The sequence below is a fragment of the Haliotis rubra genome, unplaced genomic scaffold (genome assembly GCF_003918875.1).
Source record: "Haliotis rubra isolate DU_JTF1 unplaced genomic scaffold, ASM391887v1 Scf1826, whole genome shotgun sequence".
NCBI lineage: Eukaryota > Metazoa > Mollusca > Gastropoda > Lepetellida > Haliotidae > Haliotis > Haliotis rubra.
The window spans coordinates 50,151-68,064 of NW_025765810.1; the positions used below are offsets into that span (position 1 = coordinate 50,151).

The 17,914-nt window shown below is 38.9% G+C and overlaps 1 protein-coding gene across 1 annotated transcript in view; it reads right to left on the reverse strand.

The window, feature by feature from the left end:
• Positions 1–518: 518 nt before the first annotated feature.
• LOC124273650 (fucolectin-6-like) overlaps positions 519–17,914 on the reverse strand; it is a 40,975-nt gene continuing 23,579 nt past the window's right edge. Inside the window, exons 2-4 of the mRNA XM_046708923.1 lie at positions 5,332–5,550; positions 1,909–2,139; positions 519–1,223 (exon numbers count right to left, since the gene is read on the reverse strand). Coding sequence (XP_046564879.1) covers positions 940–1,223; positions 1,909–2,139; positions 5,332–5,550 — 734 coding nt within the window. The 3' untranslated portion in view covers positions 519–939. The remainder of the gene's footprint in view (positions 1,224–1,908; positions 2,140–5,331; positions 5,551–17,914) is intronic.

The window sequence follows — 17,914 nt, forward strand, 5'->3', positions numbered from 1 at the left end:
GGAGACTATTGCAGTAGTCCAATCTCGAAAATATGAGAGCTCTCACAAGAGCTGATGTGGCGTCAACAGTCAATAGGTGGCGAATGGAGCCAATATTCCTTAAATGGAAATAACAGATACGACAAACATAGTTGATGTGATATATACAGTTTTTAAATACTATCATTCACAGCAACCGTGTACTGTTTGACACATGCTATGATGCTTCCTATAATTAGGCTATAACAGAGAAAGTCCAAGTAAGCCAAGCGTCCAAAATAACGTATTTTGCCGTGCAGATTCTCGTCCCTTTATGAGACGTTATGGCCCTGGGTTGTCACATTGATTATCGGATAATGTTCTTAGCACCATACGACCTGTGAAGATCCGGGTTAGAATTGACCTTCAGTAACCCGTGCTTGTGGTAAGAGGCGACTAACGGGTCGGGTGGTCAGGCTCATTGACTTGGTTGACACACGTCATGGGTTCCCAATTGCGGAGATCGATGCTCATGCTGTTGATCACTGGATTGTTTGGTCCAGACTCGATTATTTACACACCGCCGCCATACAGCTGGAATATTGCTGAGTGCGGCGTAAACCTAAACTCACTCCTGATCACCATACATGTGCCCGCCGAAAGTTTAGAGGGCGGTGGAGTTCTCTTGGGGTTATTAAGCGTTCGTTCGTCAAGCCAAAGACCCCGGTTCTATCCCCCACATGGGTACAATGTGTGAAGCTAATTTCTGGTATTCACCTCCGTGACATTGCTGGAATATTGCTAAAACGGTGTAAAATCAGACTCACGCATTCGCTGGTTTCATCAAGATGGTAAAGATATAACACCTTGCATCACTTCAACCACAAGATCACACCTCCATCATCACCTGTCCTCCCACATCAAGCAGCCGTGATAGAACTGAAATACTGTGCAAGGCGATGTTAAACTATATACACTCCTTTAGCAGATGTTCACGGAATGGCCATTGCAATACAGGAAACATGACGGCATGACACTGTACACGAAGCCAGCATCCGACACAATTTGTGTTGGGGTTTTCAACGCGAGTTCACAAGTCTTTGAGGCAAGATTGTAGTTAAATCCATAGCAGTTTTTTTCACGATAGCACTTGTTGCTACAGTAGCTAAGAGTTGAATCATTGACGATTCTCTTGTCGGTTGAGTCGACAACTAAGTACATCCCGTTGACGATGTCCACAGATGTGCTGAAGCATTTTGTGGTATCTGTAAAAGGAAAATTCATAAAGAAGACGCCCACTGCAAATGGTCGAATAGTTTGTATATTTACCACTATAGTTTGTTTAGCATGCGGCTTCTATGGCATAAGTCGGCATGCGGTTTCTATGACCCGAAATAAGGAATGAAATATCCCAGTACACTAAGACTGATTATGCTTTTACTCACTTTTAGGATGATAGTGTATTGACAAACAAGCCGGTTTCACTGACAAGGATTTTGTTCCAATCTTACAATACATCCGCTGAACGAATGAGTGAGTGAGTTTAGTTTTACGCCGAACTCAGCAATATTCCAGCTATATGGCAGCGGTCTGTAAATAATCCAATCTGAACCAGACAATACAGTGATCAACAGCAGCCTGACCACCCGATCCCATTAGTCGCCTTTTACGACAAGCATGGGTTAGTGAAGATCAATATTCTAACCCGGACCTTCACGGGTTCTGCTGAAGGAAAATCAAACCAATTCAATTTGTGTTTACGGGTTTGACTTTTGACAAATATACCATTTCAGGCGAAGTGTTTGGTGTACTTCGAAGCTATTTATATCTGCACACTGGTTCAGTTCAGTGTCGGGCTTTTGCGTTTTGTTCATCTGTCCATCAGTGATTTGTTGTCAGACCACACAACTGAAGCCGACCCGGCTGCGGCTTAAAACAACACCAGCTCACCTCTGCTACAGACATCCCCGCTGATCTGAACTTCGCACAACGTGAGAATTTCCGTGAAAATTGGTAAATAGTGGATCTTGACGAATCTGGCAACTATTGGCTGATCACAGGGCAGAGTGTCCATGGCCCCTAGGGTTCCCGTCTTCTCCGTGCAGGGTATGATGTCCGCTGAAGGATTCTGTTGGGGGTCTTCTCTGAACGCCACGATAGCAAGGTCTCTGAGACGATATTCTGATGGAAACAGAAATGACAGACACGTTTGACAACATAGCTTTTTGGGCGGTATATGAATAAGCTAAAGAGAACCCAATTCTACCGTATTTAATCGGTCGTGCCATGTACTGCTATGGTATGTAAACAAAGTAATTTCATTTCAAATCGTTACATATGGCTGCTGAGACCGAACAGCATCAGGGCTTATTGTTGTGACAGAAACACAGGGTATTGTACATAACCGGCACAAAAAAGTGAAACGTTATGTCTAACGGTTAAAATAAGGTAATTGTTTTCCAACACGGGACTAAACTATCAAAACGGAAAAATGGTTATATAATGCAAAACATTGGATGTTGTTACTAAATACATATCTCTTTGTCTATTAAACTGCCATGCAATTTCCACTCAACACAAAGTGCCATCCAGGCAAAGAAGATTTTCTTTGGCATTCTAAACAATCTGGGGCGGTGGGGTAGCCTAGTGGTTAAAGCGTTGGCTCGTCACGCCGAAGACCCGGGTTCGAATCCCCACATGGGTACAATGTGTGAAGCCCGTTTCTGGTGTCCCCGCCGTGATGTTGCTGGAATATTGCTAAAAGCGGCGTAAAACCAAAACTCAGTCAGTCATTCTAAACAATCTCATAAACATGTGATTTAAGCGCTGACTTAATTGTAAGCTCTTCGATACAAAATAAATCTCAATTCGCCGAATTGGGTAGAGATTTCCTTCATTTGTATACGCATAGGTTAAAGTACTGGGTAAAATTATTACATATAAAGATATCCAATAATGGAACGTTGTGACATGATGCTTTTGTAAAGCGGCAGGATAAACTGAGACCCATATGTGAAGTAAAGTCTAAATGAACTGGGCTTGGGCTATGCATGGTCTGAAGGTAGAACACCATGAACATATACTGACATGGTCATTCAAAGATATATATATGTATAGATACAAACATAGAACTTGGTACTTATATAATCACCCAAATGGTAATTTTTGTAATGTTTAAAACTCAAATACAAAATTAAGAGTATCTTTTAAAACCGTATTGCAAATCTTTAGAATATCACGTTAAGACCCCGCGAGTGACTCTATACACCTTGATGCCAGTGACCACATATACCTCTTTGTCAGCGTTTTGTTTGTTACATGCACCTCTGACCTGAGCAACAGAGAATCTAAAACTATTTTCGCAATCGACATTGTAAAAAGTAAAAACACCGTGGGAATACACTTCATCGCTTCAGGAAAAACAATTCTTATTCAATATTTCCGTCTATGTAAAAATTGCGATTTATTTCGTTGACTGATTATCTATCGATAATCCACACAGAACGATCATGCAGGGGTCAACGCGTGCAAAGTATTCCTACGCGATATGAAGTAGCTCTAAAATGAGAAGGGATTATCGATGATTAACCAATATACATTAGTAAAATTTACCAATCAAATTATCCGTCAATGTCGTGGTATATTTTATATTTCCTGTACGCATACATGTCACATCAAGAGAACAGAGCTGTATTGTCGACCCTTATCAGTTAGCGTGCTGTTGGGGCGGTGGGGTAGCCTGGGGTAGCCTAGTGGTTAAAGCGTTGGCTCGTCACGGTGAAGACCCGGGTTCGAATCCCCACATGGGCACAATGTGTGAAGCCCATTTCTGGTGTCCCCCGCCGTGAAGTTGCTGGAATATTGCTAAAAGCGGCGTAAAACCAAACTCAGTCAGTCAGTTAGTAGTGTGCTATTACTTTAGATTGTTGTTTAAAGCCGCACTCAGCAGTATTCAGCTATTTGAGGGTGGCCTGTAAATAATAGAATCTGGATCTGACGATCATGAGCCTACTATGCGTCAACCAAGTGAGCAGCCGTTAGTTGCCTCTTACGACAAGCGTAGAACAAATCTAACCCAGATCTTCACGGGTGGTAATTTGGTGGTAACAGAGTTCCTCCACGTATGTATGGATAGAATGTGGGATAGCAGGTGTCTCACGTCGTCATATTGGAGAATATTTCTAAAGGGGCTGTAAAATTATATTAACTCATTAACTATACGGTAATGGTTTGAACACAAATGTACAATGGTTGAAAAACAGCACGGTTCATTGTTCTCTAACTCAGTCAGTGTAATGAAAGCATGGGCATCATGTAAACTGTCGTGCAATTGTTTGTTTGATGGCGGCTGAAAATGATGGTGGCACGGGTATGGTGGCGATAAATTTTGGGACTCGAACTCAGAATAACAGGTATTTAATATGTGTATAGTAGTTTCGCGATGGTATTACCCTAGTGATATAGTCAGAAAAACTGTTTTCATTAACCCTTCAGTTTATAAACGTAAGATCTTCGAAACAGTTTTTCGAAAAACACAAACGTTACATTTGAAATCTCGAACTCAAAGGATGATATTTTTTTGTACCCGGCGAAATGTATAGAATAGACGAATGAAAGACCAGTCTCAATTATCTAGTGTAATACTATCAATATTGATGTGAGTTTGGGTTTAACGCCGCCTTGAACACTGTTTCACATTATATACTACCCATCAAAAGTTTAGACTCACTTAAAGTACTCACTACATGTTATGTATATATATATGTGGTTACATCGAAGATGAATTTTTACACTAACTAGGGGGAACCAACTGAAAACCTTATGCAGATGAATTGCACGAGGATAATACATCAAATTGCTGTAAAACATGTGCAAATATCATGCATGTGAACAGCCGCGTTTTGGTGTAAAGTTTTGTTAAGAATTCGCCAATTTTCACTGAGTTTCATCATTTATTGAACTCATGACAATAATCTTTTCACCGTTACAAACGTGTTTTGCAATACATCAGTTCATGTGTAAACAGTACCTTTAAACAGTATGGAAACTTGTGCAAAATTTATTTTAGAACAGTTGACTTAAGTAAATGGCTACATTTACACTAGTGAGTCTAAACTTTTGATGGGGAGTATATAACGGCAGGTCGTGGAAAGTGACGTCACTGAAAAGACACAATTACAGGTGTGGTGATGACACACCAAGTGCGTTTATTAAGTGAGGGGTTTTCTTTTGATTTGTTGATGTTTATTTCATTTTTCCTTGGTTTGCCTGCAGCATGCTTGTGGGTTTTACTAAAACAGTCAATGGCTGAGTTGTACGTGACGTTAAGTAACTGAAATTATCTCTTATCACACAGCTGTATATTGAACCTACGATATCCATCGCTTCGTCGCTGTATGGTGACGCCTGTTATTCTGTAGTTCCCCTGGAGGTCTACCATCCACCATGGCGATGCCGCAGAGCTTGTGAAGCAGCTGCTATGACTGCGCACAGCGTCGAGGTTACCGTCTACGGCGTGGGAGGAAGATGATTTTCCGTCATAGTCGGTGCTGCTGTAAGTTGGCTTGTTCACTGCGATGTTACACCAACCAGCTGGAAATGTGATGGACATACATGTAATCGGTTCCTACTGTTCAATTGGCACTCTTTAGGTGGCATACATTAGTTAACAGAACCTAAAATGCAGCTAAATTATATTTTCCAATCCGAAATTGCACTCTTTGACTTTACCCATTTTCAGGAAATCAGGAACGTCATTGTGTCATGGTTTGCATTCAGTGGAAATGTGAATTTAGATTATTATTGGTCTTCTTCTTGGGAACACATCATATCCTGTGGTGTTGTTTGTTGTATAAGGTACCTATAAGAAAAAAGTACTGTCGGAAATAGACAAAAACTGTTTTAGGCTGTTACTCTGTATCCCTAAAATTGACACAAATGCAAACAGCATATGTCGAAATAACCCACTTCAGTAGGATGCGTAATACGATATCCAGAAAAGCATGCTTACTCGTAAAATCGGGCAAAACTTAGAAAAAATACCAATAGCTGCTGAAAACAATAGATCAGACCATAGATGGCAATTAGGTCGCTCAGCCAGGTATGACGACGGACCGTCACGCACAAGGGGTCATCTCAAAGATATTTTGTGCTTTTTCATGTGTGTTGTCTCATCTACTGATTAACATCTTACGTGTCTTTCATAAAGTTTATGTTGAGATATGTAAGAGAGTATGATACCCGAAAACCATAGAAAAGCATCGTAGTATATAGGTGGCATGACCACCCGAAGATCGACAGGACTGGATATTATTTGTAAATTGTTATGACGTGCCGTGTACCTCCCCAGTATAATTGCCCTAAAGGATTATCTTATCTTAGCTGATATCTCTATCCCCAAGCCCGACCCCAGGTTTTGCTTTTGAGGCGTGTTACGACGTAAATTGTAATAAAAACGCAAATTGTAATACTTGCAGCAAATTGTAATAAACTTGACGTAAATTGTAATAAAAACGTAAATTGTAATAAAAATTGACGTAAATTGCAATACGCAAATTGTAATAAAAATTGACGTAAAGTGTAATAATTTTCGTTGCGGTAAAATGTAATAAATATTTACGTAAATTGTAATAACAGTTTTAATCTCTCGTAAATACGCGGGTGTTTTTCGTTGCATTTCATACATCAAATAAACTTGTTAGGGCGATAACTCAAGAAAGTATGATGGATTTTGTTCAAATTTGGTACCAAGGTATATTTGCGAGATTCACCGACACAAGTGAAATGGAGTGACCTTGAGATAATTTTCAAGGTCGCAGCAAACATCTGAGGGTTTTGCCAATATAAAGATTGTTAGCGCGATAACCCAAGAATGAATTGACAAATCTTAGCTAAATGACGAAAATGATATTCGTCCTGATATATAATCGATATAAACTGTCCTCTGTATCATGTCTTTTCGCAAATATCTTTTGAGGTTTTGATATGTATACATATAAAGTGGGGGTGGGGTAGGGGTGGGTTTCTAACGGGTATAACTACGAGGGACGTTCAAATCAGCCAGCCTCAGTCAGCCTCACCTAGAATATGATACAAATGCAGCTGTTTTTATGTTTTATTTTTCTACATATTATCTGTCAGCCTCAAGCAAATTGGTTTTGCTATGTTGCAGCCTCACGATCCCCATTTTGTGAGACTTTGTATCTTGGCTTGGTACTCCCCAAAAACGTAAAATCTGCAATAAAATGCATCACAAACTTCAGGAAACAAAATATGCTATGTTTGAGATTGGTAGAAGTCGGCTAGAATCAAACTTAGATATTAAACTGCACAAAAAAGCAATTTCAAAACTACAATCGCTTGTTCAAATGACTCCCCATTCTGTTTACTGAAAGAACTCGAGAAAGAAATAATGGATTTTGTTCAAATTTGGTACCAAGATTTATTGACTGGAGATTTGAGATTTACCGACACCACTTGAATTTAGTGACCTTGAGGTCATTTTAAAGGTCACAGCGAAGGTGTAACAGTTTTGCACATGCCAAGCTTTGTAGCCGCGAACTTAGGAAAGTATTAATAGATTTTGATCCAATTTTATATCAAGGTGTATTGGCGGGATTCCCCCAACACCAATTGATTGGGAAACTTGTGCTCATTTTAAGTTCACAGTGAAAAGTGTTTTGCACATGTTTAACTTTTTAGTGCGAAAATACAAGACAGAATTCATATGTTTTGCTTAAAAGTAGTACCAACATACGTTGGGAGTATCGTCTAACGCCAGTCGAAATCAGTGACCTTCGGATTATTTTCAAGGTCACAGCTAGTATTCTTGCGATATCTCCAAACCTATTGGATGGAATTTGTTCGCATTTTGTATCAAGTCATCAGATGACAGTTTCGGTAACGTTTACATAATTTTCAGGGTCAGACAGGGATAATTGCGACATTCAGATATCGACATGTGACGGGGGTAATAGCTATGTTTGTGACAAACGCTTTGTCATTACTAATTTTCACATTTTTGTTAGCATATGGTTTCTATAATTTCATGTTAATTCTACCAGCTGTGAAATTATTCGTGACACGTCTTAAAAAAGCCAGAGATTATTTGTGTATGTTTCGAAAATTAAAGTTAATTGTTTTTCATTATGGAGTTATTTTCGATGTTGACGCAAGGACATATTTTACGAGTAATAGCTTTCAATAATTTAATGTTATTTCTATTACATTTTGAAGCTCTTCATAGCATATCCAAAATAACAGGAAATTGTTTGTTTACGCTTTGAAATGTACGTTTCTTTTTCTTCATTTTCGAATTATTTTCAATGTTGACGCAATGACATATTTGAAGTTAATTTAATGTTTGAATCATATGTGATTTATTATGATTTATGTTTCGATCATACATTCATATATTGCGTTGTCATAGTTTAACCTGTTTCGTATTATTTTCTTCATCATATTACTACATATTATTGTATTTTTATGAGAGGGAATTTTAAGTTACATTTGCTTAGGATATCATAAATCGCTGGCGCCTGGTTATTCCTTGCCACATAGCAGTCAATCTGTCTAGACTCATTTGTTGTATTTGATTGATGCATTTAAAATAAAATGTAGAAATGATATTGAATTGCATCATTTGCTTCAAGGAATCTCATCAGATGTGCTCGTTATCAAAGTAAAGTCAAAACTTCTTTCTGTAAGGTATACAGTGGAAGTTGACACCCTAATTGTTATGGGTAGACTAAAGAAATCATTTATTTAGTTTCACCGCTCAAAATACAACAAAGAATTCAACGGGTGGCATTAACCTTAAAGAATGATCATAGCAATGCTTATAACTTACGAGGGCAAACACATCGGAGATAATTTGTTTTCATGCGATATGCACCGGGTAAAATATCACTTTGTCATGGTGACATGACATCCTGAACAATGTTATGACGTCACGTTGCTTCTAAGAAGCCGCCTTCTAAATACAACGATGACGGGCAGCCTGCCTTTGTTGGAAAGTAGACTATCGCGTAATTTCCTCAATTAAAGACTTCGGTAATAAATAGAAATTATATTCGTGACCATAATATGCTAGGTTAACGACCTAAATATCGACATATCCCTTCTCTGGTTCCGAAAATACCAAGATTTAGGCAGTTGTGTTGTAAACTGATATTTATCTTCTATAAAGTCGGCTATATTCAAACCATGAGAAATGTCGTCAAATATTGTGTGATGACAGTTACCAACGTCCCAATAGTGTCGACATATATTTTGGAAATCTATAACAATAAAGCACAACCTCACTACATTTTTTGATAAATGACAAAGGATTAATCAACCATATTAAAAGGTTTTCAGGCTTGAAGGACGAAGCTCATTAAAATCTATTGTCAGCTCCCTTTTAGAGACTGATAAAAGGTTCGAAAATGTGGGTCATAAATGCATGAAAGTTTGTATTGTTGTTCATACCCGTTAGGCCTCCCGCCTCTACATGTATTTGATATATAACCGTTAGAACCACCACCACCCCCTCTTTGACTTAAAGTATGCTAGATATAACCGTTAGAACACACCACACCACTTTTCTGCCCATTTATTCAATTAGGCTAAATCATAGTTGAGAGTTGCTTCTATGGATTTTACATATTTTCCCGCAACACCGATTGATGTGTCATCGGCCAACATTATTGTGATATTTTGTAAATTTCCTGGTAAATCATTGATATATACAAGGAACACAAATTAACCAAGGACAGATCCTTGAGGAACCCCTGCAGTAACATTTAGTTTTTCATAATGTTCCATTAACAGAGACACACTGTCGTCTATCAGGGCCCGGTTGTTCAAAACTCGGTTATCTTTTAACCAGCCGTTAAGTACATTTAACCGACTGTTACCTAATAACAGAGGGTTATCTTGATGTTCAAAACTCTGTTAACTTTTAACAGGCTGTTCACGTGACGTTAAGTTAACACACCTAAGGACCGCCTCTAACTTTTTAACAGTGTGGTTAACTCGCAAATGGCGTTCATGGCTAACACTGCTTTCATGATGCCAGTTCAGCAAAGAAAGGATAGGGTGTATCGTGGACTGGACTTCGATATTGGAAATTATTCTGCCGAAGAGTTACATACGAAACTGTATCTAGGAACTTAAAAACATGTTGCACAAGTACATGATGCCTACATTTCATCTTTTAACACTTGTGGAAAGGTTTATATATGCTTTACTACACTAAATGTGTGAATTTCTTCTGTAAATATTATTCAAACAAACACTTTCAAAGAATATAACACGTACACCCTATATACCCTCGTATGATATGATATTGAACAAGGCTACATGTAGATAATTAAATTAGTTTCATGAAAAAATATCCGAACGATTACATTATGATACTGAAAGTGTAATCGGCGGGATATGGTGATTGTGTATACTCTTATTCTACCGACCTTCACCTCAGAGAAATTGCCAAATACACTCCCATTTTAAGAAAGAGAAGAAGCCAGAAATGCCGATTATTACCGTTGTCGTTCTGCGTGATTTTGCATCAGTCATGGCGTCACGCAGCACTGAAACTTGACAGTTTCGTGTAAACACATCACATTCCTGTATTGTATCTATTTTTAATTTCCTATTTCTTGCTAATATGCTCTTTCCATGCAAATGGGTGTCTGAAAATTTGAGAAAATGCTACACAATGTAAAGTCTGAAATTTTCTTTGTTTACATTTCAAACAGGTGTTGTCTTTCGAGCACAGCAGTTGTTTCCACCCGCAATATCTTTCGTTTCACTTTATCTAGACACTTGGGATTGGTGCCAAAAAGACCAGTTGTAATTAGATTCTAAAATGTATGAGGAATTCAGTAGGGCTGGGACGAGTAGGAAACAATGGAATCGAGTACCCGCATGTACGTACCCGAATCGGAATCGAGTACCCGGAAATGTAAGAAATGGTCAACTTTCTGAATATTCAATCACGATTTGACAGAGGTTATTGTAGAAAACTTGAACAGTTGGTAATAAGACATTAATACTGACCTCAAGCTATTTAATTTACGTCTGTTTAACCAATATAGAGAGTAACACCATTACTTACATTCCTCGTTATAACAACGAACGTTTTGTTCCTGCTGCTACTGTAACTTAACTACTCACTGCTCATGCACAGATAAATTAGTCATTAAAACTATGCTCCATTAATCGGACAATACCAATGATGTAAAAACCCGTGAATTTCCGGGTTAGAATATGGATCTTCAGTAACCCATGCTTGTAAGAGGCGACTAACGGGATCGGGTGGTCAGACTCGCTGACTTGGTTGACATATGTCATCGGTTCCCAATTGCGCACATCGATGCTCATGTTGTTGATCACTGTATTGTCTGGTCCAGACTCGATTATTTACAGACCGCCGCAATATAGCTGGAATATTGCTGAATGCGGCGTAAAACCAAACTCACTCACTCACTCACTCACTCACTCACTCAATGATGTAAATGTGTGTTACATCAAAAATGAAGAAGACAAGCTATTGTCTGCCCTTGTCATTACATAGCTCTCTCCCTTTCCGGATAATCGATTCCTAGAAATAGGACTCGATTCCAGCTGTACCCGACCCGGATTCGAGTACCCGAGTACCCGTCCCAGCCTTAGAATGCAGTGATTCATTTGTCGCCGCTGAATATGAAATACAAGTGATGTAATGGGCGTTTCAATACCGGCCTTCGCGAAACGGGATTTTGTAAACACTATCCAATAGGGCGCAAAGTGCACTTGGGCGTTCGTGTGAGTGTATTTATGAAAACATCTGAACACGATTCCAGGCTTATCGGCAACGTTTCAGAATTATTAGTGATTTTATTAAAAACTGATATCATTGTTAATTAATATGCTATTTTGAAAGTCTATACTCCTAGTAATTATCCTATTTTGTTTTGATATGTCCGTCTGGCATCCCTTCCCATAGATGGATTTTAATTATATTTTTACTAATCATTTCAGCAATAGGCCTAATTTCTTTTTCATTCTTCGAATGTTTTAATTGAAGCAAATCATCTTTTAGAAATGCTGTATTAATTGATGAAAACTTAGTTAGCATAAGCATTGCTCTCGCAACTGATGTGTAGGAAAATAAACATAACATTATTATGTATCTATTTCTGTTGTGAGTGATATGCAAGCCTACTTCGTAGTCACTTTGATTAAATGTTATATTTGAATATCGAAACCTCTTTGTCACAGCGAACACAACACTATCTCTTGTCATATTACACGATAATATTTGGAATTTGTAACTTATTTTATAACAATATCTGAATGCTAATGTTATACACTGATAGGTTCATATAAGGAATACTATGGCACAATAGTATTTCTCTGTCGAATCGTTGCAGCGTTCTATAATGCACTTATGAAATATAATATATGTTTTCCGACCGTGAAGTCATTAACAAGAATTATGCATTTTCTGCAGTCACTTGTGAATTGAACTAAATGAAGGTTCATCTGATTAATGAGTATCGAGGAAATTATGTTCATCTATAAATTAGACGCAGCTTCATGTTTTTCAAGACATCTTTCCGGAATATGTGTCTGTCAAGGCGTTCAGATAATGACGATATTGCACAGTATTATTCGTGAGTTTCCTGTCAAAAGTAAGGTCGGATAATAGATCGATTTTATTCAGCAGTGTTGGCCATGGGGCCTATAGTACGATTACAGTTTGATTACTTGCACGTGGTGCTAGTATTATATTAAGTTTTTATGTGTATTGAATGCATATTTCAGATAAAAGCTCTGTTATTAATTTTACAACATCTATATTGTTTCATGTTAAAAGATTTGGCAATGTGTGTTCATACATTACAATTTTTGACAGACTTGGCAAATAATTAATAAATGATATTGATAGCATCTTCACGACTTGGCCATACAGTCATGACAATTTAAGGAGTGAAAAGTGAGCGATAGGTCTTGTGGGAATTCAAAGACTCATTAAGACTGTAGCCGTCTAAGCGTAACTCTGTGTGTAATATGTATACATTTTCTTTCCACGGACAACATGCTTCTAATATTAATATTATTTTCATGGATTCATCATATTTTATCTATAGCTGTGCTATAGTTTTTCATTAAAATGTCTTTTCTGTTGCTGGAATTGAAGTAAGTCCTACACAGAGCTGGGATCATATAATGTCTTTGAAATATAAATGATGCAAACGGCTGGAACCTTGTGTTCCAATACAAAACGTTCGTAACGCTACGACATTCGCATGCCTATGATAAACTATAGAGTTGGCCTCAACCACTGACTGGATTACATTCTCTTCGTCAGCAGAGAAATTTCGACTTCTCTTTTTCCTCGGGGTGCAGGCGACATTTTGCGTTTCCATTTTGGTAAAGCGAAAGTAAACAGAAAACGGAACTATGGGATATATGGAAGCTAACCAGTGACGTTAACCACACTTTGACAGCGACGTTAGCTAACGGCATGACTAACCATGTTTTGAACAACGCATATTTAACGTTCGGTTACCTAACGGCCGGTTAAAGAGTTAACCGGCGGTTAAGATAACCGAGTATTGAACAACCGGGCCCAGATAGATAGTTAGTTAACCAACTAAGTACGTTTCCACGAACACCATCATTTTCTAATTTGTGCAATAAACCTTTATGCCATGCCCTGTAAAAGCTTTTGAAATATCACAAAACAGCATACAGTAAAGGTGGTGATTATCTAGGACTGAGCATATATTATGATAAATGTCTATGTTGAGATGTAGTAGAATGACTAGCAGTAAAACCTGACTGGAATTTACTTAAAATGTTATGTTCATGGAAATGGTCGTGCACATGCTTTACCATTATTCTTTCAAGGATTTTCCAAAGGACAGGTAATAAACTATTAGGTCTGTAATTAGTTGGGAGGGATGCATCTCCTTCTTTCAAAATAGGAGTAACATTACCCGTTTTCCACATTGTAGGAAATACAGTCACTCAGTGATATATTATACAACAAACAAAGAGGCTCAGCTATAGATGTACAAATTCGTTTTAACACTCTCATGTTAATGCCATCAGGTCCACTAGATTTGTTTGCTGGTAAGGTCTTATCAGATACCTCCTTTTCGGTTACAATGACATTTGTTATACTGTTAACAGCGATGGCTAGCAGGTGGCAAAGTCTTGCCGCCATCAGTAACATTTGAAACAGACACAAAATATTCATTTAATTTTTGAGCTTTATCAAAATCTGTAAAAACTGAAGGTATCCCAGAATCATCAGTGACAAGAAGGGGAAAGGGTCATGATGAAGTAGTAACCACCTGATTGAGTAGACTGTGGTGATAAATAGTTATCAAAAATAGATTAAACGTTTCCCTTGGCTATTCTTTTTAGATTATTTACTTTATTCCTTTGCTTTTTGTACTTAAATATACTAAGTCAAAAAAGAAACTTCACAAAATGTAATTTGAAAAATAATGAATAATTTTTCTCAGATGATACATCTATGTATCCGAAATGGGATCCCTATCTTTCGACTCTAGAAAAACGTTAGCAAAACCAACTCAAACCCATCCATTCGTCGTGCAAATGACGTTAGTGCCAAATCAGGTTTTGCACGTGCAGTCGATCACGTGATCTTCGCATCGAAGTTTCTTCATATGCACGTGTTTGCATTGGCCTCAAGAATTGAAAAAACACTTTGAAACCACAGTTCTAACGGTACTTGAAATGCCATGATTGTCAAATGTGCAACGTGAACGTGCCGTTGGCATGTTGCAAGCGGGAAGATCAGTTATTGACGTCGCAAGAGCAATGGGATGCAGCCGTCGTACTGTGTATGACTTGCGAGGTCGTCTACAACAAACTGGCACCACTTCTGATCGCCCAAGGTCGGGTCGTCCACGTGTGAGGTCACGAGCAGAAGACCGTCAAATCGTCCTACGTCACCTACGTGACAGATTTCTGCCGGCTACACGAACCAGGGCTGAGATGTTTAGAGGTCGACTGTCCTCACAGACCATTCGAAATCGGTTGCGGGCTGCCAATCTCTATTCTCGACGTCCATATCGTGGGCCAATATTGACGCCGTTTCATCAACGTCAACATCTGCTGTGGGCCAAACGTCACCTCCGATGGACCCAGAGAGACTGGAATCGAGTCGTCTTTAGCGATGAATCCAGGTTTACCCTCAGATTCGCGGACGGCAGGCATTGAGTCTGGAGACGACGTCGTGAACGGTATGCCCAATGTTGTGTACAGGAAGTCGACAGATTCGGGGGCGGAAGTTGCATGAAGTGGGGTGGTGGGTGACTTCTGTCATCCGTGGAAACAACTGCTTACCGCGACCAGGTTCACCCTGAACTCGGTCATCCGTGGAAACATCGTTCCACAACATCACAACACTGCAGTTTACTGGCGACCAGAGATGTACGGTCTTGTTTGCACACTCGTTCCTTATATTCTTAATCAACGCCACCTGGCGGAATCGCTCATGGCCCTAGGTCATAGGTCTACAGTTCCAGCATGATAATGCTCGGCCGCATACTGCGATGTTGACACGAAATTTTCTCCACAACGCTGGAATCAACGTCATGGACTGGCCATCGAGGTCCCCTGACCTTAATCCAATAGAGCAGGAACTTGGCGCTGCCTTGCAAGAGCAAGGGCGCAGAATCCCCAACCACGTTTTCACAAGCATCAGGCAGTCGATGAGGAGACGGTGTTTGGCAGTGGTGACTGCGCGGGGCGGCCATACACGATATTGAACTGAGAAATTTAGCATTTTTATTCTTGTGACTTGACATTCTGTATACCCATGTTTTGGAACGGCGGTGTAGCCTAATGGAACTGATTATGGCACTGTCAGTGTATCGTGTACATCACACAGATCTCAGCAATGAAATAATAACAATTTAACCATCTTACCATCTCTTGTTCTTTTATAGTGCCCTGAAGAAAGAATGTGAAGTTTCTTTTCGACTCAGTATAGCTCAGAAGTATTCAGAGATGGAAATGACTTTTTCTTTAGACGTTCTCTTTTCTTTTAAGTATTTTACGAGGGGCCTTGAAAAAGTAGTCAAACTAACTATATTCTCGATGTCCAATGTTTGAAAAAAAGCTTCCATTTTATTTTGAAGGAATCATTAGCAAAAACATATCCAAAATTTCATGTGGGTAATGTGGTTAACGAGATATTAGTCATCACAACATTGGGGTATTATGTTTCTTGCAAATTTGCAGAAAATGGAAAACGATCTCCCATTTGGTATCTAGTAATAGTAATAGTCCGCTTATATGGCGCTCACATCCAGGCACATTGCCTGCTCACGGCGCTACGTACATTACTATCCCCGATCATAGGACACTATCGTAGTTTCCGATACTTTTTCAACTCCCATGCTGCCTGTTAGGCGCAATGAACTAAACACTCACATTGCCAGCACATACTCAAGGGTACCCATTTTACAGTTGGGTGAACTGAGACAGTGTAGATCTAAGTATCTTGTCCAAGGATACTACGCAAATGTGCCCATCTCGGGAACCGAACCTCGGTGCCTCCTCGAAACCGGGCCTTCAGCGTGATAGGCAGACGCCTTACAACTGCACTATTGCGCTATCTCTTGGATAATGGTATACCCTCAGATAATATCATATAAAATATGTTCAGCATAGTATTGGATGACTTCCCGTCATCATCAACATTCAAAGATTTGGATTGCTTGATTTACATTTAGACGGGGACTGTCTTTTTAGGACACCCCCATTGTCCAGATATACAACATATTGAGAGCTGACACTTGTGTGACCATTCAGTATTTAGTTTGAACCCTTGACACCATGTATGAATAAGTGAAAACTTTAGGATGAGTTATATCCTTATGATGACGTCAACTGAAAGGGGGGTGGGTAGTGTCTCCAAAACAAGCTCTTTCAGTAAACATGAAGGGGGAGTCACTTGAACAAGCAATTATAGTTTAAAATTGCTTTTTTGTGCAGTTTAATATCTAAGTTTGACTTTTACCAACATACAACATGTTTTTTGCATATTTTGTTTCAATTGGTGTAGGGGGATTCCCGCCAATACACCTTGATATAAAATTGGATCAAAATCTAATTAATTCTTTCCTAATTTCGTGGCTACCAAGCTTGGCATGTGCAAAACTGTTACACCTTCGCTGTGACCTTTAAAATGACCTCAAGGTCACTAAATTCAAGTGGTGTCGGTAAATCTCCAATCTCCAGTCAATAAACCTTGGTACCAAATTTGAACAAAATCCATCATTTCTTTCTCGAGTTCTTTCAGTAAACCGAAGGGGGAGTCATTTGAACAAGCGATTGTAGTTTCAAATTGCCTTTAATATCTAAGTTTGATTCTAGCCGACCTCTACCAATCTCAAACGTACAAAAATGTTTCTTGCATATTTTGTTTCCTGAAGTTTAATTTGTGATGCATTTTATTGCTAGTCAGCTAGGATATTCCATTTGTCCGAACCACAACATACGGAGACAGATCATTTAGCAGACCTGGTGCTGTACTCTGGAATTGTTTACCTGAAAATGTCAGAAAATCGGAAAATATCAACAGTTTCCGATCTTGTCGCAAAACCATCCTCTTCAAACGAGCATTCGACTAAGCGCACATGAGCAGGACTCTGGATATGTAGCGCTATACAAATGTCTAATTTGATTTGATTTGATATACCTGTTAGAAACCCACCCCCACCCCACCCCACTTTATATTTATACATATCAAAACCTCAAAAGATATTTGCGAAAAGACATGATACAGAGGACAGTAGGAGATTTTATATCGATTATATACTCTCCCAAAAAAGAAACGTATATAGGAATTTACTGTATTTTTATGTTTATTTTGAAACATCTTGTAGGCTTTATGAGTCAATGAAATAGAGCGAAATTGCACACTGGGAATGCAGACTTATCCGTC